The sequence below is a fragment of the Salmo salar genome, chromosome ssa13 (genome assembly GCF_905237065.1).
Source record: "Salmo salar chromosome ssa13, Ssal_v3.1, whole genome shotgun sequence".
Classification (NCBI taxonomy): Eukaryota; Metazoa; Chordata; class Actinopteri; order Salmoniformes; family Salmonidae; genus Salmo; species Salmo salar.
Genome location: NC_059454.1, coordinates 109906988 through 109932919, shown reverse-complemented (window position 1 = coordinate 109932919; position 25932 = coordinate 109906988). Strand labels below are relative to the sequence as shown.

At 42.4% G+C, this 25932-nt stretch overlaps 2 protein-coding genes across 7 annotated transcripts in view; one reads left to right on the top strand and one right to left on the bottom strand.

The window, feature by feature from the left end:
• Positions 1–237: 237 nt before the first annotated feature.
• On the bottom strand, positions 238–11197 carry rnf170 (ring finger protein 170). Its single transcript, XM_014139004.2, has 7 exons — positions 11113–11197; positions 10366–10532; positions 10063–10141; positions 9713–9824; positions 3238–3311; positions 2413–2544; positions 238–2094 (listed from the first exon to the last, which is right to left on the bottom strand). Exons 2-7 carry the CDS (start codon positions 10506–10508, stop codon positions 1825–1827), a joined length of 810 nt encoding a protein of 269 aa, XP_013994479.1. The 5' UTR covers positions 10509–10532; positions 11113–11197; the 3' UTR covers positions 238–1824.
• A 435-nt stretch (positions 11198–11632) lies between these two features.
• LOC106568550 (protein Hook homolog 3) overlaps positions 11633–25932 on the top strand; it is a 63757-nt gene continuing 49457 nt past the window's right edge. For 4 of the 6 annotated variants that reach the window (XM_045692671.1, XM_045692668.1, XM_045692670.1 and 1 more), the window contains exon 1: positions 11634–12025. In XM_045692671.1, coding sequence (XP_045548627.1) covers positions 11969–12025 — 57 coding nt within the window. In that variant the 5' untranslated portion in view covers positions 11634–11968. Of the gene's footprint in view, positions 12026–25932 lie in introns of all 6 variants that reach the window. The other 2 variants (XM_045692669.1, XM_045692672.1) reach the window with 1 other exon arrangement.

Genomic DNA, 25932 nt, shown 5'->3' with positions numbered 1-25932 from the left:
CAAATACTGACTGTTACTTTTGATTTTGACCCCCGTTTGTTCAGGGACACATTATTCCATTTCTGTTAGTCACGTGTCTGTGGAGCTTGTTCAGTTTGTGTCTCAGTTGTTGAATCGTGGGGGGGGTCTGGGGTTGTAACAATAGGAATGTGGGTCTTGGCGTTTTTTTGTGTTTGTAGTTTAAAAAAAAATACAAAAAAGTTTTACATTTCATAAACACTAGCCCTTAAACTAAAATAGATAAAATAATTTTAATCTGTAAACAAAGGTGATTATTTTTGTTTACATAAGTATACGGTTTTCTTTCCTCATTAATAATAATATTGTTTCACATTAATCCTTTCACATAAGATAATGAGATAACAGTCTCTTTAACACGCCAGTCATGCAACAGCGCAGTCCAGCTACTCATACAAAGACTAGATTGAATCCAGCAGCCGCTTGGTAACAAGTCAATTCCTAAAGAAAATATTATAATAATAATAAAAATGTAAAAACAGACACACACTTTCAGATTCAAGAGGATTACATCTCAACTGATGAAACAAGCAGACATTATGACTGAATTTTAACTTTAGGACTCTCAATCATAGACATTTAACTAGTAACTAGTCCCCAGTCTTTTGCATGGTGGAACTCCAGTCCAAAGCAACAGATCACAGAGCACCCTCCTCACCGAGTGCCTTTGACCTGAAACTAATCGATTATAGGACACTGGTCTTGGCATTGTGTCTAATATGGTCATACACAATCAATTTCTGTGCAGTCGAGCGGACAATGAAGTTTGAATTGAATGGGGGTCACCACCTCTCTTCATCACCCTGCCAGTCTCTGGGTCACCACCTCTCTTCATCACCCTGCCAGTGTCTGGGTCACCACCTCTCTTCATCACCCTGCCAGTCTCTGGGTCACCACCTCTCTTCATCACCCTGCCAGTCTCTGGGTCACCACCTCTCTTCATCACCCTGCCAGTCTCTGGGTCACCACCTCTCTTCATCACCCTGCCAGTGTCTGGGTCACCACCTCTCTTCATCACCCTGCCAGTGTCTGGGTCACCACCTCTCTTCATCACCCTGCCAGTGTCTGGGTCACCACCTCTCTTCATCACCCTGCCAGTCTCTGGGTAACCACCTCTCTTCATCACCCTGCCAGTGTCTGGGTCACCACCTCTCTTCATCACCCTGCCAGTGTCTGGGTCACCACCTCTCTTCATCACCCTGCCAGTGTCTGGGTCACCACCTCTCTTCATCACCCTGCCAGTCTCTGGGTCACCACCTCTCTTCATCACCCTGCCAGTCTCTGGGTAACCACCTCTCTTCATCACCCTGCCAGTGTCTGGGTCACCACCTCTCTTCATCACCCTGCCAGTCTCTGGGTCACCACCTCTCTTCATCACCCTGCCAGTCTCTGGGTAACCACCTCTCTTCATCACCCTGCCAGTGTCTGGGTCACCACCTCTCTTCATCACCCTGCCAGTGTCTGGGTCACCACCTCTCTTCATCACCCTGCCAGTCTCTGGGTAACCACCTCTCTTCATCACCCTGCCAGTGTCTGGGTCACCACCTCTCTTCATCACCCTGCCAGTGTCTGGGTCACCACCTCTCTTCATCACCCTGCCAGTGTCTGGGTCACCACCTCTCTTCATCACCCTGCCAGTGTCTGGGTCACCACCTCTCTTCATCACCCTGCCAGTCTCTGGGTCACCACCTCTCTTCATCACCCTGCCAGTCTCTGGGTAACCACCTCTCTTCATCACCCTGCCAGTGTCTGGGTCACCACCTCTCTTCATCACCCTGCCAGTGTCTGGGTCACCACCTCTCTTCATCACCCTGCCAGTCTCTGGGTCACCACCTCTCTATACATGATAGAGATATAGATGAACAGAAGCAGGATGATGAAGAAGTCGTCCAGGAAGCCTAGCAGGCCAAACAGAGCCTCAGGGATGAGGTCCAGAGGGGAGATCAGGTAGGTCAGAGCCCCGATCAGACACAGCAGGATACGGATCCGGAACATCCAGAACAGGCCCCCTACGGAGAACATCTCCCTGAAGAGGTGGCGCAGCAACGTGGGGACGTCACGCAGCCGGTCCATCAGCTGAGACGGGGAGGAGCAGTGGAGTTAAAAAGTCTGTGTTTAAGCAGTAACATTAGCCTGGTCTCAGATCTGTTTATGTGTCGTTTTGCCAACTCCTATGATCATTGGCACATAATACAGTTTAATGAGATGGTAAAACATATCTGGGGCCAGGCTACCGTAACCTTAGTAGTGTTTAAATATGACATTACAGCACAGAATGGGGAGTGAGTAACTATGATTTCAATTTAATGAAATAAATGTAAAGGAATTAAGTTGCAATCTCTCTCTCTCTCTAAGTGCATGAGAGAAATACTGACGTGGCAAATTAAAACTCACAGATCTGGGTTGTCCTGAGAACCTGCGGTTGTAGTCGCTGAGATCCCGGAGGATGAAGAGAGGTTCAACCGTTCCATCCTGTACCTGCTGAGGGGAGACTTGCTCGTGGAAGAGTGGGAACAGCAGGGTCACCTGTTCACATAGGAGAGAAATGGGGTCAATAGGGTCACCTAGGAGAGAAACGGGGTCAATAGGGTCACCTAGGAGAGAAACAGGGTCAATAGGGTCACCTAGGAGAGAAACGGGGTCAATAGGGTCACCTAGGAGAGAAATGGGGTCAATAGGGTCACCTAGGAGAGAAACGGGGTCAATAGGGTCACCTAGGAGAGAAATGGGGTCAATAGGGTCACCTAGGAGAGAAACGGGGTCAATAGGGTCACCTAGGAGAGAAACGGGGTCAATAGGGTCACCTAGGAGAGAAACAGGGTCAATAGGGTCACCTAGGAGAGAAATGGGGTCAATAGGGTCACCTAGGAGAGAAACGGGGTCAATAGGGTCACCTAGGAGAGAAACGGGGTCAATAGGGTCACCTAGGAGAGAAACGGGGTCAATAGGGTCACATAGGAGAGAAACGGGGTCAATAGGGTCACATAGGAGAGAAACGGGGTCAATAGGGCCACATAGGAGAGGGATCTGTTGGAAATGTCATTTTTCATTGTCAGCATCCAAAAGAGAAACACAAAAGAATAGTAAAGGGGGTAAGTCGCTCTGGATAAGAGCGTCTGCTAAATGACTTAAATGTAAATGGGTAAATTGTATTTCTACGTGTGTATAATAATACATGTGTTGAAAGTAGGGAAAGTTGGAAGCAGCATTTAGTCTCACCGTTTGTCTGCAGATGGGACAACTGATTGCACCGAGCCACGTCCCATATCTCCAATACGCAATTATACAAGAACCTTCAAAAATAATACAGGAAAAATTGATCAAATCCAGATGGATCTATCCAATAGATTAATCATTCAATAGTTGGCATGATTCTAATTCCTTGTTCCTATGGCCTAGAACAGGGCTGTCCAACCCTGTTCCTGGAGAGATACCATCCTGTAGGTTTTAACTCCAACCCTGTTCCTGGAGAGATACCCTCCTCTCCAGGAACAGGGTTGGAGTTAAAACCTCCAGGAGGGGTATCTCTCCAGGAACAGGGTTAGAGTTAAAACCTCCAGGATGGTATCTCTACAGGAACAGGGTTGGAGTTAAAACCTACAGGAGGGGTATCTCTCCAGGAACAGGGTTGGAGTTAAAACCTCCAGGAGGGGTATCTCTCCAGGAACAGGGTTGGAGTTAAAACCTCCAGGAGGGGTATCTCTCCAGGAACAGGGTTAGAGTTAAAACCTCCAGGATGGTATCTCTCCAGGAACAGGGTTGGAGTTAAAACCTCCAGGAGGGGTATCTCTCCAGGAACAGGGTTAGAGTTAAAACCTCCAGGATGGTATCTCTACAGGAACAGGGTTAAGGAGGCCTGGCCTAGAGTATGTGAGCAGAGTTGAGTGGTCGGAAACCCCTTGCTCATGGCGCTCTGCTTGCACACTGCTCCGGCGGTCCACGTCCTTTCCCACCGCTCCGGGGAAGAAAAAAAAAAAAGAGAAGCTATTTTTATTTATTTAACCAGGCAAGTCAGTTAAGAACAAATTCTTATTTACAATGACGGCCTACCCCGGCCAAACCCTCCCCTAACCCGGACGACGCTGGGTCAATTATGCGCCGCCCTATGGGACTCCCGATCATGGCCGGTTGTGATACAGCCCGGGATTGAACCAGGGTCTGTAGTGACGCCTCTAGCACTGAGATGCAGTGCCTTAGACCGCTGGGCCAATCATGAACAAAAAAAATATGTATATAATCATAACTTAACCAACACCCATCGATTTTTGTGACTACATGAACCTACCATTTGGTTTGAAATCAAATTATTGAAACCAAATTATTTGAATAAAAACTATTTTAATTAACAACAGGAAAAGGTTACTGTGAGAAACGCTCATAATATATATATATATATTTTTAATCTACATTTTAATTGGCCTATTTTGCATGTTATTTTGACATTAATTCGTGTTACATATCAGTTTGCAAACAATGTAAAATATATATTTTTTTAAACAAATTCCTTTAGTTAATAAAGCCGCTCCAAAATGCAGTTGTTTCAGCCTAAGCTCAGTGCTTCCCGTGGTGGACGAGGGGCAGCCAGCGAAAGCACAGAGCGGAGGCGTTGGTCATTTTCTCTAGTTGCGCCGTGATTGGCTCAGTGTCACTCATGGGGATACCAGGTCACCACAGAATCTTCAGGGAGAGCTAGGCAGTTCAAGCCCCTGTGGGTGCTTCCATAGATTTACATCAGAAGTGCCAGTCCAAGAAGGCTCAAGGTCATTGGCCACAGGTAAGGAATATTTCTGTTTGTAATAAAGCCCTTTTGTGGGGAGAAAGTCATTCTAATTGGCTGGGCCTGGCTCCCCAGTGGGTGGGCCTATGCCCTCCAAGGCCCATCCACGGCTGCGCGCATGCCCAGTCATGTGAAATCCATAGATTAGGGTCTAACGCATTTTTTTCAATTGACTGATTTCCTTATATGAACTGTAACTCAGTAAAATCTTTGAAATTGTTGCATGTTGCATTTCTATTTTTGTTCAGTATAAAAAGCAAATACTTTAAAATGTATGCTCACTCAGCTGTGCTTCACAAGTAATACAACAGATCTTTTACCGGTGTAATCATATAGCCTACCTCAAAAATTGTATTTAAAAAAAAAAAAAAAAAATGTCCAAACAACCATGCATTGGCAGGGCAATTCAAGCAAAGCCAATATGCGGTGATAATGTGTTGGGCCTATAGCTTACTGCACAAACTTCATTGCTACAGTACTGTTTTTAATTGGTTAATGTTGCATAGGCTTACGTTTTTTAAGTCATGTAAAAAAGAAAACAATTCTGAACGGTAGATCTCCTCTTGCATTTTGACTCAAGAGGTTGGTCACCACTGTTCTAGCGTTTCCACTGTTCTAGAGTTTCTTTGTTAACACTATCAACGTTTCCGTTTACTGTGGCAAATGTGATCGAATCAACACAATATTAGCCACTTTCAATACAACATCCCGAAACAAAAACGAACTTTGCAAGAGATTGTGTTGTAGGCAGAACCCATTGGAGTAGGATTCTATTGCATTGACACGCACTACTCAGCTGTACTCTACACAGACTGGTGCGCCATAACCAATCAGAGCTGCAGTAGGCCTATATTCAAATTGACCATTGCCATATATGGATCTGTGCCATTTACTTTGAACTGGACTGTGTTTACAGCATGAGCGGTCGTGAGTAGATGCGCTTGTTTTGAGATCAAAGCGAGAGCTGCATGTAGCCACGTGTGCACATTTTTTCATATCCTTTGCTATTTAATGAGTTATTACCCCAGTTATAGATACATTTACATTACATTTAAGTCATTTAGCAGACGCTCTTATCCAGAGCGACTTACAAAATGGTGCATTCACCTTATGATATCCAGTGGAACAACCACTTTACAATAGTGCATCTAAATCTTTTAAGGGGGGGTTAGAAGGATTACTTTATCCTATCCTAGGTATTCCTTAAAGAGGTGGGGTTTCAGGTGTCTCCGGAAGGTGGCGATTGACTCCGCTGTCCTGGCGTCGTGAGGGAGCTTGTTCCACCATTGGGGTGCCAGAGCAGCGAACAGTTTTGACTGGGCTGAGCGGGAACTGTGCTTCCTCAGAGGTAGGGGGGCCAGCAGGCCAGTGGTGGATGAACGCAGTGCCCTTGTTTGGGTGTAGGGCCTGATCAGAGCCTGAAGGTATGGAGGTGCCGTTCCCTTCACAGCTCCGTAGGCAATCACCATGGTCTTGTAGCGGATGCGAGCTTCAACTGGAAGCCAGTGGAGAGAGCGGAGGAGCGGGGTGACGTGAGAGAACTTGGGAAGGTTGAACACCAGACGGGCTGCGGCGTTCTGGATGAGTTGTAGGGGTTTAATGGCACAGGCAGGGAGCCCAGCCAACAGCGAGTTGCAGTAATCCAGACGGGAGATGACAAGTGCCTGGATTAGGACCTGCGCCGCTTCCTGTGTGAGGCAGGGTCGTACTCTGCGAATGTTGTAGAGCATGAACCTACAGGATCGGGTCACCGCCTTGATGTTAGTGGAGAACAACAGGGTGTTGTCCAGGATCACGCCAAGGTTCTTAGCACTCTGGGAGGAGGACACAAGGGAGTTGTCAACCGTGATGGCGAGATCATGGAACGGGCAGTCCTTCCCCGGGAGGAAGAGCAGCTCCGTCTTGCCGAGGTTCAGCTTGAGCTGGTGATCCAATGGATAGATCATTTGTAGTCAGATATAGGGGAGTGATTGCTTCCGACAAGAGCACCACACATATACATTTCCAGACATTTTTAAAAAGCTAGTCAGGTAAAGAGCTTTTTTTTTGTCTTAAAGGGGCAGTGTTGTATTTTGAGACAGGCTTGAATAAGCTAAGTAGCCAAAAGGCAGAGGGTTGCATCATTTGTCTGATTCTCTGTACTAATGGTATAATAATGCATTTTATTTTGTCGTGGTTTCTTGCATCAAAATAGAAAACATTTTCAGTCACCACCTTGTCTGAAGGACAAGTGGATCAACAGGTTAATGTCAAGCCCTGCATGTATTATTTTTTTTCTTCAAAATTCTCATGGACTATAGGGCTACATTGAAGACCACACATTGGCTGCTACTGTAGGATGATTTCCATGTTAAAATGTTATGGGATGCATTTATCCATTGTTTTTGATGGTAGGCCACTCTGGTAAGCCTACATTATGATCAAATAGACACAGTAGTCTACATGTCCATTGTTAAAACTGTAACTTAAAGCAGGTACAGCCTCAATGTTCACAGTAAACGCACGCGCTGCAAGTTGCACAGAATTTGAACAACGTTCAAGTTCGTGCTCAGCAGACCTGATATTTACTCAGTGCCGAAAAAAAAGGGAACATTGTAACTCACCTTGATTTTTTTTACCTGTGTTTCATCAGTTTCTTTATGAAAATATTTAGCATACTAGATGACAGTAGCTAAAGCAAGGAGCTATAGCAGCACACAAGTAGACTACAAATGCATGCTGGGCCGGCATGCCCTGAACTTTTTGTATTGTTTGTTGGTTTGGCAATTCCACTGTCAGCCAGAGAAATATGCTGAGAAGGATTATCACCACAGCAAGCAAGGTACTTGGAGTCAAACAGACAGGCCTGGATGAGATCTTTAAGGTTTGGAGCCTCCACAAGGCTCACAAAATCATTTTAGACCCAAGCCACCCTCTGTACCCGGACTTTGAACTACTCCCCTCTGGGTGCAGGTATAGGGCACCCCTCAGCAGGAAAAACACAACTAGACAATAATTTGTGCCAGGTGTGATATCCCTCCTAAATAGCTCGGGCTAATGTTCCTATCCACCCAGTAAGGCCAGCAGGCTAATGTTCCTATTGAACCAGTAAGGCTAGCAGGCTAATGTTCCTATCCAACCAGTAAGGCTAACAGGCTAATGTTCCCATCCACCCAGTAAGGCCAGCAGGCTAATGTTCCTATCCACCCAGTAAGGCTAGCAGGCTAATGTTCCTATCCACCCAGTAAGGCCAGCAGGCTAATGTTCCTATCCACCCAGTAAGGCCAGCAGGCTAATGTTCCTATCCACCCAGTAAGGCCAGCAGGCTAATGTTCCTATCCACCCAGTAAGGCCAGCAGGCTAATGTTCCTATCCACCCAGTGAGCCAGCAGGCTAATGTTCCTATCCACTCAGTAAGGCCAGCAGGCTAATGTTCCTATCCACCCAGTAAGGCTAACAGGCTAATGTTCCTATAGACCCAGTAAGGCTAGCAGGCTAATGTTCCTATCCACTCAGTAAGGCCAGCAGTCTAATGTTCCTATTGAACCAGTAAGGCTAGCAGGCTAATGTTCCTATCCAACCAGTAAGGCCAGCAGGCTAATGTTCCTATAGACCCAGTAAGGCTAGCAGGCTAATGTTCCTATCCACTCAGTAAGGCCAGCAGGCTAATGTTCCTATCCACCCAGTAAGGCCAGCAGTCTAATGTTTCTATACACCCAGTAAGGCTAGCAGGCTAATGTTCCTATCCACCCAGTAAGGCTAGCAGGCTAATGTTCCTATCCACTCAGTAAGGCCAGCAGGCTAATGTTCCTATCCACCCAGTAAGGCCAGCAGGCTAATGTTCCTATAGACCCAGTAAGGCCAGCAGGCTAATGTTCCTATCCACCCAGTAAGGCTAACAGGCTAATGTTCCTATTGACCCAGTAAGGCTAGCAGGCTAATGTTCCTATCCACCCAGTAAGCCAGCAGGCTAATGTTCCTATCCACCCAGTAAGGCCAGCAGGCTAATGTTCCTATCCACCCAGTGAGCCAGCAGGCTAATGTTCCTATCCACCCAGTAAGGCCAGCAGGCTAATGTTCCTATTGACCCAGTAAGGCTAACAGGCTAATGTTCCTATTGAACCAGTAAGGCTAGCAGGCTAATGTTCCTATCCAACCAGTAAGGCCAGCAGGCTAATGTTCCTATAGACCCAGTAAGGCTAGCAGGCTAATGTTCCTATCCACTCAGTAAGGCCAGCAGGCTAATGTTCCTATCCACCCAGTAAGGCCAGCAGTCTAATGTTTCTATACACCCAGTAAGGCTAGCAGGCTAATGTTCCTATCCACCCAGTAAGGCTAGCAGGCTAATGTTCCTATCCACTCAGTAAGGCCAGCAGGCTAATGTTCCTATCCACCCAGTAAGGCTAACAGGCTAATGTTCCTATCCACCCAGTAAGGCTAACAGGCTAATGTTCCTATTGACCCAGTAAGGCTAACAGGCTAATGTTCCTATTGACCCAGTAAGGCTAACAGGCTAATGTTCCTATCCACCCAGTAAGGCTAACAGGCTAATGTTCCTATCCACTCAGTAAGGCCAGCAGGCTAATGTTCCTATCCACCCAGTAAGGCCAGCAGTCTAGTCTCTTTTTATTGGTATGTAACTGTTATGAAAGTTGTATTGTCAATTTGTTTTGTTATTTAAACGCCACTTTAAACGTATACATGACACTGCAACAAAATGTCCCCATGGGGACAATAACGTCAGTAAAGTAAAAAAGTCGTGAATTGAGCGCTACAGGAGTAAAATTGTAGCGGGCGAAGAGTCTGATGGTCCAGCCTTTAGGAAACTCGCTCCAGTGAAATTGGGCAGCGTCCAACTCCTCGCTCCACTCACATACTCTGCTATGGCCTGGTTCTGATTGCTTGTTTCTATCAGTCTAGTGCGACAGCCACACTTACCACAGAAGAGGTGACCGCAGTTAGTTTCCACAGGCAACACGGCCTGCTGTAGACACACTGGACAGGACATGTCTGTATAGAACTGTTGCCTGGGTTCGGCTGGTTCACCTTCCTGAGGGACGGACAGAGCGAGTGATGTGGTATGATACTTTCATGGAGGAGAAACTAATGAGATACAATACCAGGGTCCTGTTCATTAGGGCACACAATAGGAAAAAGGTTTTGAAATGGATTAAACTAGTCCAGATAGTCCCTCTTTGTATCAGTGCATTGTCTTCCATTTGGTGCCTAATGAACATGACCCAGAAAGTACAAAGGAACTGCGAAGGGACAGTTACAGCGGTAGACACCTGAGATTCGGACTGTAGCTGTTGCCGGACGACACGGACATGTTCCTGGTTCTCTGGGTGGATGTTATACTGCTCATTTCTGCAGGTAGAGATGTGTAGAAATAAAAAATAAAAAAAACACCTTTAGGTTCAGATATTAGAAACACGCCAACTACAACCTTCATTGGCATATAAGTTGAAAACAAAATACATGTTTGATTTAAGAAGGTAATACATTTTTTTTGTTGTTAAAGTTAATAACTGGTTACAAAAAAAACATCACAATACAATTTATTCCCGTAAGAATGTCAATAATTACTAGACCTGCAGAGCAGAGTTACTAGTCCACACAGGAAAGTGACACTGAGAACGACAACAAACAGGACTGGGTTGCTGACTCCCTCTATGAGTGAGTCTTCATCTTGCAGCAAATAGTCCACCTCGCCACATTCATTGTTTTCATCCATCCCACTTAATCATATCCTATAGAACTGGTTTAGAACAGAGAGAGAGAGAGAGTAAATATGAGTCACTTAGCTCATCCAGCCCAAGCTCCCCATATCCAGCTAGCTATAGTGAGGCAACGTTTCTACTGTATTATTGACTGTATGTTTTGTTTTATTCCATGTGTAACTCTGTGTTGTTGTTGTATGTTGTCGAACTGCTTTGCTTTATTCTTGGCCAGGTCGCAGTTGTAAATGAGAATTTGTTCTCAACTGGCCTACCTGGATAAATAAAAGGTGAAATAAAAAATAAAATATGTAAGAAACAAAAACGTTACCGTTAGCTAGCTACATAACGCAGAGCCAAGAGTTTATATCTAAATATGACTTAGGCTATATCTGTCGTATTGCTAAACTATAGCCAATGTAGATAATAAGAACAAAAAGGTGCTAAATAAGATCAGGTACATTAATGTTTACAAGCTAAAAGTATCACCCTATCCATTGGGCTTCCACTAGAAAGCACAGTCACAAAGTCAACATTTGAAAACAACAACAACAATCATTTTTTTGGTCATAAGGTTAGGGTTAGACAAAATGTTAGCAATATGCTGAACATTACGGTTACCTGTCCATTGCACTGAAGTACAATAATAAAGATCCATTGGAATTGACTGCTCCACTTCCGCATTCTTAGAAAGGTCATTTCCCAGCCTCTGAATGGTGTTCCCGTCACTGCCTGCTCTAAATTCACACCAATTTATTTATTCACATTTTAATGGAATAAATCATTCAATATTTTTTTTTGTACTTCTTCACATATGCTTATGATTACTTGCATTTTTTTTTTTAGAGTTATTCTGGATTAACTAACGTTGATAAAGATTTTTCAGGCGCAAGGTTTCCCTTCAGAGTGGTATCTTTTCCACTAGATAACACAGCCACAAAGTATAAATGTTTTATAACGTTTAAAAAAAAAAAAAGGGTCCGAAAACAAAAATGAGCTTTTTTTTAAATCTTCGTTCAGGGTTAGGCTTATCAACGTGGTTAATGTTAGGTTTAAATCAGATTATTTAATTTTTTTTAGAAGAGAAATTGTAGAGCTAGGCAGAGTTGAGGACTTAGTGGCTGTGGTAACTAGAGACGACATCCCAGCTGGTTGGAAAAAGCTTGACAGAGGGGGGGGTGACCGGTAGACGTGTGTCTTAGCGGTTCTCTTTATGATTAAATAACATTTACTTTCGACGTTGTATGCATGAATGCAAGTGAAAACAGCGTGGGATCGTATCCGTCCTGTCGGTAAAAACCGATTAGCTAGCTTATTCTTCTTCTTTTTTTTATTTGTACAAATAATAATTCATCGTTTTGGTTATCCAGTTGATCAGACGTGTCGGTCTTGTTGATTTTTTTTATTTATCTCGATTATCCGGCTAGACATTTTCAGATAAAGAAGGGGATTAATTGGACTAGTTACCGACAGTACGATGAGTACCTTGGATTCCGTGGATCGAGTTGAACTGTGCGACAGCCTTTTGACATGGGTACGTAATACATTATTATCTCGGTTTGATGAACGGTTGTAGACGAAATGTACTTAGTTTGCGTTGGCTTGGCTTTATTTAGCTAGCGTTAAAATAAATCTACCAAACCTGGGAAAGTTATGGTAGACAACGCGTTACCTATCTATTATATATATATATATAACACACAGCTGTCTGTGCGGGTCGCTACACAATGTAAACTAGCCTACTAGAGTAGTTTTCTTGTCTGGTTGTTAAAATACTTGATAACTAACGTTAGCTAATTGTCTACCCTAGTTAAGGTAACAAACATAGTTACATTTAAAACGAGTTTAAAACGCTGTCATCAAGAGTTTAAAACCATATACGTTTTAAACTCTGTCATCATCCTCAAGTAGTAGTCATATAGCCAGCTGTTTAACTATGTAGACAATTAGCCTTACTAGGGTAGACAATTAGCTATCAGTATTTATTTTATTTCACCTTTATTTAACCAGACAGGGTAGTTGAGAACAAGTTCTCATTTACAACTGCGACCAGGCCAAGATAAAGCAAAGCAGTGCAACAAAAACAACAACACAGAGTTACACATGGAATAAACAAACATTAATCAGAGATGTTGAAGGATACCCCACTTGTCATGGATAGACAAGTTGTACACATCAATACTGTACAGGCGTTCTTCTCTAAGGATCCCTCTTCTAAATTATCCTGTGGCTGAGATTCTGTCTCACTCAATCCATCAATCATGAATTTTCCTAACAGCAGGTTGTCATGTGGCTAATTACTAAAATGTAATATTTAATTGATAAGGAAGTTGACAGACACCTTGCTTTCTATTTGATCTTCTGTCCAGCTAACATAACAAAAAGGTTGACAAATACTGGTCAACAACAGTGACTGGGCCCAGATGTGTCAAAGGGATGAAATGTGAACAGTGGCACTGTAGACACAGGTCTATTGAAAGTTCCCGGTGTTGTATTGAAAGTTGTCGAGTTAACCAAAATGTAGATTGTGTAGCTTAATATGGCTTGGTTTAGCTAGTTTTTAAATCATATTTTTATCTGGACGAAGCAGGTAAAAAGGTACAACACTGCTCAAAAAACATTCTCATCAAAAAACCACATCCTCTTCTGAGTCATCGTGGCTGGGGTTATCTATCCCTGAGATTGGACATTGAGCACACTGTGACACTGTGATGTCTCTTGATATTGGGGTTGTTTTCAAATGTTTCTACCACACCAGTGTAACAGTGTAGGTTCCGTCCCTCTCTTCGCCCCAACCTGGGCTCGAACCAGGGACCCTCTGCACACATCAACAACTGACACCCCACGAAGCATCGTTACCCATCGCGCCACAAAAGTCGCGGCCCTTGCAACGCAAGGGGAACAACTACTTCAAGTCTCAGAGCGAGTGACGTCACTGATTGAAACGCTATTAGCGCGCACCACCGCTAACTAACTAGCCATTTCACATCGGTTACACCACCGCTAACTAACTAGCCATTTCACATCGGTTACACCACCGCTAACTAACTAGCCATTTCACATCGGTTACACCACCGCTAACTAACTAGCCATTTCACATCGGTTACACCACCGCTAACTAACTAGCCATTTCACATCGGTTACACCACCGCTAACTAACTAGCCATTTCACATCGGTTACACCACCGCTAACTAACTAGCCATTTCACATCGGTTACACCACCGCTAACTAACTAGCCATTTCACATCGGTTACACCACCGCTAACTAACTAGCCATTTCACATCGGTTACACCACCGCTAACTAGCTAGCCATTTCACATCGGTTACACCAGCAATCCGAAACTGATCATGATGATTGGGTGTGATTTATTTATTCCATTAATAGCTAAGTTTAAAAAAAATAAATAAAAAAAAGCATTGTACGTTATTGGTCCAAAGCTAGTGAATCACAGACAGTAGTTCAACATGCATTCATATTGAGAAGACCGCCCGCCAGTTAAGGTTTATGTCTTAGAGAAAGATAGACCTATTTGCTCCCTTTCCCTGGAAATAATATGGTTGGCTCCACATTCCTCACATAGCTCTTTAGCATTGTTGATAAAATATACTGAAGCAGGCTACCACTCACACAGTTAACAAGAGAACATTGTTTTCCTCTTGTCAGCAAGCATTGTATTACACTTGCAAGTATACACACACACAGTAGCCTAGGCCATGTCGCTGAAGCCTGAACCCTGGAAAGTGTGGGTTTACTCAAATATTCTCAAAAATTCCTCCTCTGCAGGGAACTGGTGTCAAGGGAATTGGACCTATGCCATTGTTTTCAGCGCACTCCTAGCAAGTTGTATTTTCCTAATTGGGACAACTGGGCAATAATGGCGAGTAATTTGACAAACTATTTAATCTCCCTAAATGAACTGCAGTCTATTGTTCTGATTGCTAATTATTAATAATGGGTGTTCAGCAGCGAAGCTGGTAAAACCCTATTGTATTTGTTTCCGTTCGTTATTATTAAACCGGTTCTTCTCGCAAGGACATTAACATGCACATTCCTGTAAGATGGTAAGGCCCAGGAGGGTAAAGGGCCAAGGACCACACCATCTCATGCCAATTGCCCACATGGTGGCGCTATAATAGATTGAAAATGCTAACTTTGATAGGTCACACCCCTCACCACGTTTGACCTAGAGTCATCAAATTCGGGTACATGGGGTCACAATCGTCACAAGGAACAAATTTGCCTCGAGGACCCGTAAGGTCTGCCGTGATGGATTTTCCACCATTCAGAATTTTGTGATAAACACTTAAAATGCTACTCCTCTTTTACCGAATGACCGGTCTGCACGAAACTTGATATGTGGCATTTATGGAAAAGATTCTCCCAACTCAATATTTTCCAAATTAGTACCTAAACAACATGGCCGCTATTGACCAATAAGCCTTCACATGGGTGTTGCTACATTTTCTAAACGTGTTCGCTTTGTTATTGTGTGTAGATGGGTGAGAGAATGATTATTCCATTTTGAATTCAGGCTGTAAAATATGGAATAAGTCAAGGTGTATGAATATTTTCTGAGGAAGATCTTCAAAGGTAAGTGGTTTATTTTATTTTATGTACTGAACTCTTAAGGCATAAGTTCATTAAAAAAAAATCTGCATCATTCGTTTCAATTACAATTGAACAGGTAAAGAGGTATGTTTAGATAACCGATACAAAAAATATATATATATTTTTTTTTACATAGAATTAGGTATAATTATAGCTCTAGATTGCAGGGAAAAGCTGTTTCAGGTTTTTGAAAAATGCAAGTCTCCAACTTGACCTATTGTTTACCCGTCCAACTGGACTTATTAAAGTTGATAGTCAAATGCCGACCCTTAAAACTCTGTTATCGTGACTACTGTATATACAATGCATTTTCCCTCGACAATCTACACATAATACCCCATAATGACAAAGCGAAAAAAGGTTTCTAGAAATGGTGGCACATTTATTAAAAATAAAAACCTTATTTACATAGGTATTCAGAAACTTTACTATGCGACTAGAAATTGAGCTCAGGTGCATCCTCTTTCCATTGATCATCCTTGAGATGTTTCTACAACTTGATTGGAGTCCACCTGTGGTAAATTCAATTGATTGGACATGATTTGGAAAGGTACACACCTGTCTATATAAGGTCCCACAGTTGACAGTGCATGTTAGAGCAAAAATCAAACCATGAGGTCGAAGGAATTGTCAGTAGAGCTCCGAGACAGGATTGTGTCAAGGCACAGATCTGGGGAAGGGTACCAAAACATTTCTGCAGCATTGAAGGTCCCCAAGAACACATTGGCCTCCATCATTCTGAAATGGAAGAAGTTTGGAACCACCAAGACTCTTCCTAGAGCTGGTCGCCCGGCCAAACTAAGTAATCGGGGGAGAAGGGCCTTGGTCAGGGAGGTGACCAAGAATCTGATGTCACTGACAGAGCTCTAGAGTTCCTCTGTGGAGATGGGAGAACCTTCCAGAAGGACAACCATCTCTGCAGAACTCCACCAATCAGGCCTTTATGGTAGAGTGGCCAGACGGAAGCCACTCCTCAGTAAAAGGCACATGACAGCCCGCTTGGAGTTTGCCAAAAGGCACCTAAAGGACTCTCAGACCATGAGAAACAAGATTTTCTGGTCTGATGAAACCAAGATTGAAGTCTTTGGCCTGAATGCCAAGCGTCACGTCTGGAGGAAACCAGGCACCGCTCATCACCTGGCCAATACTTTTTTTAAAAATGTTTTATTTTATTTTTTCACCATTATTTAACCAGGTAGGCCAATTGAGAACAAGTTCTCATTTACAACTGTGACCTGGCCAAGATAAAGAAAAGCAGTGCGACAAAAACAACAACACAGAGTTACACATAAACAAACGTACAGTCAATAACACAATAGAGAAAGCTATGTACAGTGTGTGCAAATGTAGAAGAGTAGGGAGGTAAGGCAATAAATAGGCCATAGAGGCGAAATAATTACAATTTAGCATTAACACTGGAGTGATAGATGTGCAGAGATGATGTGCAAGTAGAGATACTGGGGTGCAAAAGAGCAAGAGGATAAGTAATAATATGGGGATGAGGTAGTTGGGTGTGCTATTTACAGATGGGCTGTGTACAGGTTAGAGGTTGACCGATTGTGATTTTTCAACGCCGATACCGATTATTTGAGGATAAAAAAAAAAGCCTATCGATTAATCGGCCAATTAATGCATCATCACATTTTTAATTGGCCAATTAATCGATATCGGCTTTTTTTGGTCCTCCAATAATCGGTATCGGCGTTGAAAAATCACAATCAGTCGACCTCTAACATATATATTTTTATATTTATGACGACAATTACAACAATACTGAATTAACAATGAACACTTTTATTTTAACTTAATACATAAATAAAATCTATTTAGTCTCAAATAAATAATGAAACATGTTCAAATTGGTTTAAATAACGCAAAAACACAGTGTTGTAGAAGAAAGTAAAAGTGCAATATGTGCCATGTAAAGAAAGCTAACGTTTCAGTTCCTTGCTCAGAACGTATGAAAGCTGGTGGTTCAATACTCCCAGTTCTTCAATATTCCCAGTTAAGAAGTTTTAGGTTGTAGTTATTATAGGAATTATGACGCGTCAACTATTTCTCTTTACCATTTGCATTTCATATACCTTTTGACTATTGGATGTTCTAATAGGTACTTTAGTATTGCCAGCCTAATCTCAGGAGTTGATAGGTTTGAAGTCATAAACAGCGCTGCGAGTCAAGCATTGCTAAGAGCTGCTGGCAAACGCAGTAAAGTTTGAATGAATGCTTATGAGCCTGCTGCCGCCTACCACCGCTCAGTCAGACTGCTCTATCAAATCAAAGACTTAATTATAATAAACGCAGAAATATGAGCCTTTGGTCATTAATATGATCAAATCAGGAAACGAACATTTCGAAAACAAAACGTTTATTCTTTCAGTGAAATACGGAAGCGTTCCATGTTTTGTCGAACGGATGGCAACCCTAAGTCTAAATATTGCGGTTACATTGCACAACCTTCAATGTTATGTCATAATTATGTACAATTCTGGCAAATTGGTTCGCAACGAGCCAGGCGGTCCAAACTGCAGCATATACCCTGACTCTGCGTGCAATGAATGCAAGAGAAGTGACACAATTTCCCTAGTTAATATTGCCTGCTAACATGAATTTCTTTTAACTAAATATGCAGGTTAAAAAAAAATATATATTCATTTTAAGAAAGGCATTGATGTTTATGGTTAGGTACATTTTGTGCAACTAATGTGCTTTTTTTTTTTTTTTTTTCGACTGCGCTGTTAAATCATCACCCGTTTGGCGATGTAGGCTGTGATTCGATGATACATTAACAGGCATCGCATTGATTATATGCAACGCAGGACAAGCTAGTTAACCTAGTAATATCAACCATGTGTAGTTAACTAGTGATTATGTGAAGATTGTTTTTTGTAAGATAAGTTTAATGCTAGCTAGCAATTTACCTTGGCTCATTGCAGCCACAAGGTCCTTTTGACGCTGCACTCGCATACCAGGTGGTCAGCCTGCCACGCAAGTTCCTCATGGATTGCCGTAATCGGCGTCCAAAAAGGCAGATTACCGATTTGTTATGAGAATTTGAAATCGGCTCTAATCGGCCATTCTGATTAATCGGTCAACCTCTTCTGTACTCCTGCTTCTTGTTTACAAACAGTAACTCAAACAGGAAGCACCCATGATTCCAGCTAACAACAAATGTTCCCACAACTTTAGAGAACGTTCCCGAGTCTCATTAGGTCATTTAACCTCCCTGGGCAAGGTGGGACGCAAGCTAGTCAACAGCCAGTGGAATCGCGTGGCGCGAAATACAAATACCTCATAAATGCTATAACTTCAATTTCTCAAACATGTGACTATTTTACACCATTTTAAAGACAAGACTCTCGTTAATCTAACCACACTGTCCGATTTCAAAAAGGCTTTACAGCGAAAGCAAAACATTAGATTATGTCAGGAGAGTACCCTGCCAAAAATAATCACACAGCCATTTTCAAAGCATGCATATATGTCACAAAAACCAAAACCACAGCTAAATGCAGCACTAACCTTTGATCTTCATCAGATGACACTTCTAGGACATTATGTTATACAATACATCCATGTTTTGTTCAATCAAGTTCATATTTATATCAAAAAACAGCTTTTTACATTAGCATGTGATGTTCAGAACTAGCTTACCCACCGCAAACCTCCGGTGAATTTACTTAATTACTCACGATTAACGTTCACAAAAAGCATAACAATTATTTAAAGAATTATAGATACAGAACTCCTTTATGCAATCGCGGTGTCATATTTTAAAATAGCTTTTCGGCGAAAGCACATTTTGCAATATTCTGAGTAGATAGCCCGGTCATCACGGCTAGCTAATTTGACACCCACCAAGTTTGGCCCTCACCAAACTCAGATTTACTATAAGAAAAATTGGATTACCTTTGCTGTTCTTCGTCAGAATGCACTCCCAGGACTTCTACTTCAACAACAAATGTTGTTTTGGTTCGAAATAATCCATAGTTAAATTGAAATAGCTCCGTTTTGTTCGTGCGTTGAGGTCACTACCCGAAGGGTGACGCACGGGCACATTTTGTGACAAAAAAATTCAAAATATTCCATATTCTCGTAAAATAGCGATAATACTCCAACTGGGCGACGTTATATTCATTTCATAGACTGAAAGAAAAAAATGGAGTAGTCTCGTGGACGCGCATCTCCAGTGTCATTGTTCCCTGCCTGACCACTCACAAAAACTCCTGCTGTTTTTCGCCCAGAGACTGCAGAGACGTCATTCCACTTTCCGGCGCCTTCTGAGAGCCAATGGAAGCCTTAGAAAATGTCACGTTACAGCAGAGATGCTGTATTTTTGATAGAGATGCCCTAGAAGGAGAACAAATTGTCAGACAGGGCACTTCCTGTATGGAATCTTCTCAGGTTTTGGCCTGCCATATGAGTTATGTTATACACAGACACCATTCAAACAGTTTTAGAAACTTTAGAGTGTTTTATATCCAAATCTACTAATTATATGCATATTCTCATTTCTGGACAAGAGTAGTAACCAGTTTAAATCGGATATGTTTTTTTATCCGGCTGTGCAAATACTGCCCCCTAGCCCCAACAGGTTAACTAGCATTTTCATATGAATGTTCCTGTGATATGTAAGGAATGAGACCGTTCTCCAAGAGACCATTCTCTTAATACCAAATAGAATTGACCCAGAACTGTGTTACATGTTCTCAGTATTTTAAGTTATTAATGTTGTAGGCACTTTTTTGGTATACTGTGAAACTCTACCTACAGCACTAGTGTTATTGAGAGATAAACATGGTAATGCTTTCACTGATTGCACATAATTGAACATTGTTCCTACATGACGGAGTGCTTGCTTTGTTATCCAACTGACCTTGTCCTTTGTGACATCCTGTGAACCCCGTTCATTGCTGCTTGCAGCTGTATTTTTGGTAACATTTTCCCTGGGAGTTCAGTTTTTCCTCCACTCCACCCATCTGTTTCCTTTCATTTAGAATTGGGTGTGGAGGATTTCCTAATTTTAGCATTCTCTCAGATGACAGTGAGGCTCTGCCTGGTGCAGCTCATTTAGAGGTGAGGAGAATGAAACATACTACAAACAGATGTGAAAAAATGGAACCTGAATTAAAAACAAAAAGAGATCAGTCATTTTCAAACCACTGAATATGTCTATGTTAAAAACAAGCTCATTGAGTCCCAAGGCCAGGGGTTTAGAGGTTATACAATAAGCTGAATAAGATTAGCAGATGAATTAGGATTTGATCGGAGCACATTACCATAAGAAGGCGGATGGGCCTTGTACCAGTCTAAGTTACTTGGAGAGGACATTGCTTATGAGGTGGTGGGGTCTCCTATGCTGACGAGTATTGTCTGGCTCACCCTCGGCCTCTGCAGCATGCGAGGGCAAAATGTAAAACCCCACACCAATTTTGTCAACATGTACTCTAATGGGTCGTCTAACCAGCTGCTAATCCACAGCAGGGTTTCTGTTAGCCAGCAATTGCCGGCTTTTGGCCGATAATGAAAAGCTGTTAAAACTGACCTGAAGAAGAGAGAATTCCATTGCAAAATGCTTTTATTCATTGATGTAAATACCAGTCAATGTAAATACAATTGACTGTAAAATTTCAGTCTATTGGTTCATTTGCATAATGTAATACAACTAAACTCAGAAAAAAAGTAATGTCCCTTTTTCAGGACCCTGTCTTTCAAAGATAAATTGTAAAAATCCAAATAACTTCACAGATCTTCATTGTAAAGGGTTTGCTCGTTCAATGAACCATAAACAATTAATGAACATGGAACGGTTGTTAAGACACTAACAGCTTACAGACGGTAGGCAACTAAGGTCACAGTTATGAAAACTTAGGACACTAAAGAGGCCTTTCTACTGACTCTGAAAAACACCAAAAGAAAGATGCCCAGGGTTCCTGCTCATCTGTGTGAACGTGCCCTAGGCAGGCTGCAAGGAGGCATGAGGACTGCAGATGTGGCCAGGGCAATAAATTGCAATGTCCGTTCTGTGAGATGCCTAAGACATTGCTACAGGGAGACAGGACAGACAGCTGATCGTCCTCGCAGTGGCAGACCACGTGTAACAACACCTGCACAAGATCAGTACATCCGAACATCACACCTGCGGGACAGGTACAGGATGGCAACAACAACTGCCCGAGTTACATCAGGAACACACAATCCCTCCATCAGTGCTCAGACTGTCTACAATAGGCTGAGAGAGGCTGGACTGAGGGCTTGTAGGCCTGTTGTAAGGCAGGTCCTCACCAGACATCACCGGCAATAACGTCGCCTATGGGCACAAACCCACCGTCGCTGGACCAGACAGGACTGGCAAAAAGTGCTCTTCACTGACGAGTCGCGGTTTTGTTTCACCAGGGGTGACGGTCATTGTGGTCATTGTCATTGCAGGCAATCTCAACACTGTGCGTTACAAGGAAGACATCCTCCTCCCTCATGTGGTACCCTTCCTGCGGGCTCATCCTGACATGACCCTCCAGCATGACAATGCCACCAGCCATACTGCTCGTTCTGTGCGTGATTTCCTGCAAGACAGGAATGTTGGTGTTCTGCCATGGCCAGCGAAGAGCCCGGATCTCAATCCCATTGAGCACGTCTGGGACCTGTTGGATCGGAGGGTGAGGGCTAGGGCCCCCAGAAATGTCCGGGAACTTGCAGGTGCCTTGGTGGAAGAGTGGGGTAACATCTCACAGCAAGAACTGGCAAATCTGGTGCAGTCCATGAGGAGGAGATGCACTGCAGTACTTAATGCAGCTGGTGGCCACACCAAATACTGACTGTTACTTTTGATTTTTCACCCCCCCTTTGTTCAGGGACACATTATTCCATTTCTGTTTTTTTTTTTTTCATTTAATTTTTTAATTTTTTTTACCTTTTATTTAACAACTTCAAGTCAGTTAAGAACAAATTCTTATTTTCAATGACGGCCTAAGAACAGTGGGTTAACTGCCTTGTTCAGGGGCAGAACGACAGATTTTTACCTTGTCAACTTGGGGATTTGATCTTACAACCTTTCAGTTACAAGTCCAACGCTCTAACCACTAGGCTACCCTGCTGCCCCAGTGACATGTCTGTGGAACTTTTCAGTTTATTTCTGTTGATGTTGTTATGTTCATACAAATATTTGCACACGTTAAGTTGGCTGAAAATAAACGCAGTTGACAGTGAGAGGACGTTTCCTTTTTTGCTGAGTTCATCACACGTGCAGAGCATACAGAGCCAGCTGGTTGCTGCGTTCATTGCGCAACAATTCTAAATGCAATCATGTGGTAAACAGTTTTGGCCTGAAACAATGTCTAAAGACTGTTGCCATCTAGTGGAAGCCATAGGAACTGCAATCTGGGTCCTAACCCATTAGATACTCAATAGGCATTCAATTGAAAATACCCACACAAATAAATCCCACTTCCTGGATGGATTTTCCTGAGGTTTTTGCCTGTCATATCAGTTCTGTTATACTCACAGACAGTATTTTAACAGTTTTGGAAACTTTTGAGTGTTTTCTATCCAAATCTACCAATTATATGCATATCCTAGCTTCTGGGCCTGAGTAACAGGCATTTTACTTTGGGCACACTTCTCATCCAGATGTCGAAATACTGCCCCCAAGCCATAAGAAGTTAAACAGTTTTGGTGCACAATTCAAAAAGAGTTACTGTTTTTATTTCTCAACTGGTAATTAAAGCTTCCCATTCACCTTTCAACTGGTAATTAAAGCTTCCCATTCACCTTTCAACTGGTAATTAAAGCTTCCCATTCACCTTTCAACTGCAGCCTCTCTGCGAGTCACACACCACTTTACAATGTGAGCTGGAGGCCGTATGCGTTTTGAAAACGTTCTTGTTTTGAAACTTGAATATTTTATTTCCTATTATGAGGAATATCTTACCTTGCTTCAAAGAATCTTATAGGTGCAATCGTGGAGGCAATTATTTTATAAAGACTTCATAGGCAGCGAGTGAGTTTCGTTTGGGGAAGTTTACAATTCATCCTACCGTTCTGTGTGAAGTTCTGATTTTCATAGGCACATTTTTGTGGAACTGTTAAATTTTAATAATGACATTTTTGTTTCTCAATCATTGTCACAAGGTTAATTAAAAAAAATCTTCATTAAAATGATACAAATCTAAAAGTCAACTAACACCAGCCTCTGCCATATGAACACATTGATACACCGTGATCTATTGGCAGGAAATGAGCGCATGGAACTCAGCCAAGATTGCAATGAAGCAGTAGGCCTATAACTTCCATTGCTCTTTCACACTGAGAATTAGTGATTTATCAAGGCAGCGATTTGTTGAAACTAGTTTTAATATATTATCTTTCAATGTGTATGTACAAAAACAATACTATCCTACATTTTCTCTCCTGTTCTATTGGTTTTCATATCAACTAACTTTCGTTGTCCAGAAGCCGAAAGGCACAATCCTAGTCATATTAGCAACCCATCCTAGAAAAGACAGGAGCTAGAGGGGTGGAATTGGAATGGCGGAGAGCAGAGAAAAGAAAGGAACCGGAATGGAATGGAGCAGAGAAAAGACGGGAACTGGAATGGAGCAGAGAAAAGACGGAACTGGAATGGAGCAGAGAAAAGACTGGAACTGGAATGGAGCAGAGAAAAGACGGGAACTGGGAATGGAATGGAGCAGAGAAAAGACGGGAACTGAGACCCATATCAGAGTCGGGGCATGACCAGGACCAGACCGCTTTCAAGGGCAACCATGCAACTCTGTGTTTGACGGTATTATCCTTCATCACTTACACTCACCTTCAATTTTAATAGTCTGTCATTAACTTTGACTTTACCTGGGGTATTAGGCCTACCTTTGGGGCCTTTATGTTCCGCTGGGGTCATTCCACTTCAAAAAGCACAAAAAAGTGGATTTTGTCACCCACCATCTCATTTGTTTTGAAATGGTTTCTGTAGTTAGTAACCAAAATTATTTATAATTCCTGAAACATTATTTTGTTTAAATATAATTTGATCACTGAGAAATTAGTCTAGGAACTGATAGCGCCCAAATTGGCCATTTCTTTTACATTATAGGATTCAGATGGTATTCAATAAATATAGTACCCAACATCCGATTTGCACCAAACTTCTTCCTACCAATGAGTTAGACATGAAGAATCCCCCCCTAAAATTGCCAAATTCCACCCATGGATCCCCCAACAAGCAGTATACAGTATCAGTTCGAGCAGGGCGATAAATTGCCTGAATTGATGCGATAACGATAAATAGAACATTTAAGTTTAACATTAATGTTCACCACATTATTTTTTAATTATTATTTTAACTACTACTAGCAGTTTGATGGTTCTATCCATTAATTGTCCCATTTTAACAATCACCCATATTAGCAGACATTTCATTTCAAACTTCACATTTCTCTGTTCCCGTGTAGCTCAGTTGGTAGAGCATGGTGTTTGCAATGCCAGGGTTGTGGGTTCGATTCCCACGGGGGACCACTACGGAGAGAAAAAATTATGAAATGTATGCATTCACTACTGTAAGTCGCTCTGGATAAGAGCGTCTGCTAAATGACTAAAATGTAAAATGTCTCTAATATAGGCTACTTATCGTAATGAACGACATCAGCAAAATGCATGTGATAAGTGATCGATATGGTCGGTGTCGATAACTATCGATTTATTGTCCCAGCTCTAGTATCAGTTCTCTATGTTTAACAAGTAGTATGAAGCTGTGGCTTGGAGTATTGCTTCTCCATACTATGTATGTATTCCCTGTGAATCTGCTGATTTAAAAAAAAAAAAAATAATAATAATAATAATTTTATTATTTTTGGTATTTTTTATTTATTTTTTCCCCCAGTTTGTTCAGAGAAATGTGTAATTGAAGTTTGTTTGCATTTACCATTTGGTGTGAAAATACCAGGTTGACCACAAGATGCCGCTGTTCCTGCTATACCGCCACACTCTTATCCATTTAGCTGTTCTCTCGTGTTTATTAAATCACAACATTTTCCTTTGGAACTTTGGGTAGAAAACAAATAGATTTTGAAAATAAATTGTGTGATTTCATCCTCACATTTCAAGCCAGTCCTCCATGAAAGCAAATCATCTCGTCTTTCTCTCAGACCGCTGCGCCACTCGGGAGCTAAGTTGCGAAGGCACTGCATCTCAGTGCTAGCGGTGTCAATACAGACACCCTGGTTCGATTCCAGGCTGTATCACAACCGGCCGTGATTAGGAGTCCCATAGGGACGGAGCACATATGGCCCAGCGTCGTTAGGGTTTGACCGGGGTAGGCCGTCGTTGTAGTTAAGAATTTGTTCTTAACTGACTTGCCTAGTTAAATAAAAACGGAATGCTTTTTCAACCCAACTCTCCTTGAAAGGGAAAAAGTGGTCGCTGTCTGAAGGCTATCCCTATGTCATTCTCATATATGAAGACTTTTCCTACAAGCCCAAAACTTTTATGGAGAAATGGGCTGGGGGGGTAAAATGTAGTGACAAACTTCATAATATAATTAATTGCGTGACAGTTATATTTTATATCAATAAAATGATCAGGAATCAGCTCTGTATGTAGTGTGATTAGTGACCTTTACCATTAAACCCAGACCGGTAACTTTACCATTAAACCCAGACTGGTAACTTTAACACTGGGCCTCTACCTGATAACACTGGGCCTCTACCTGATAACACTGGGCCTCTACCTGATAACACTGGGCCTCTACCTGATAACACTGGGCCTCTACCTGATAACACTGGGCCTCTCCCTGATAACACTGGGCCTCTCCCCGATAACACTGGGCCTCTCCCCGATAAC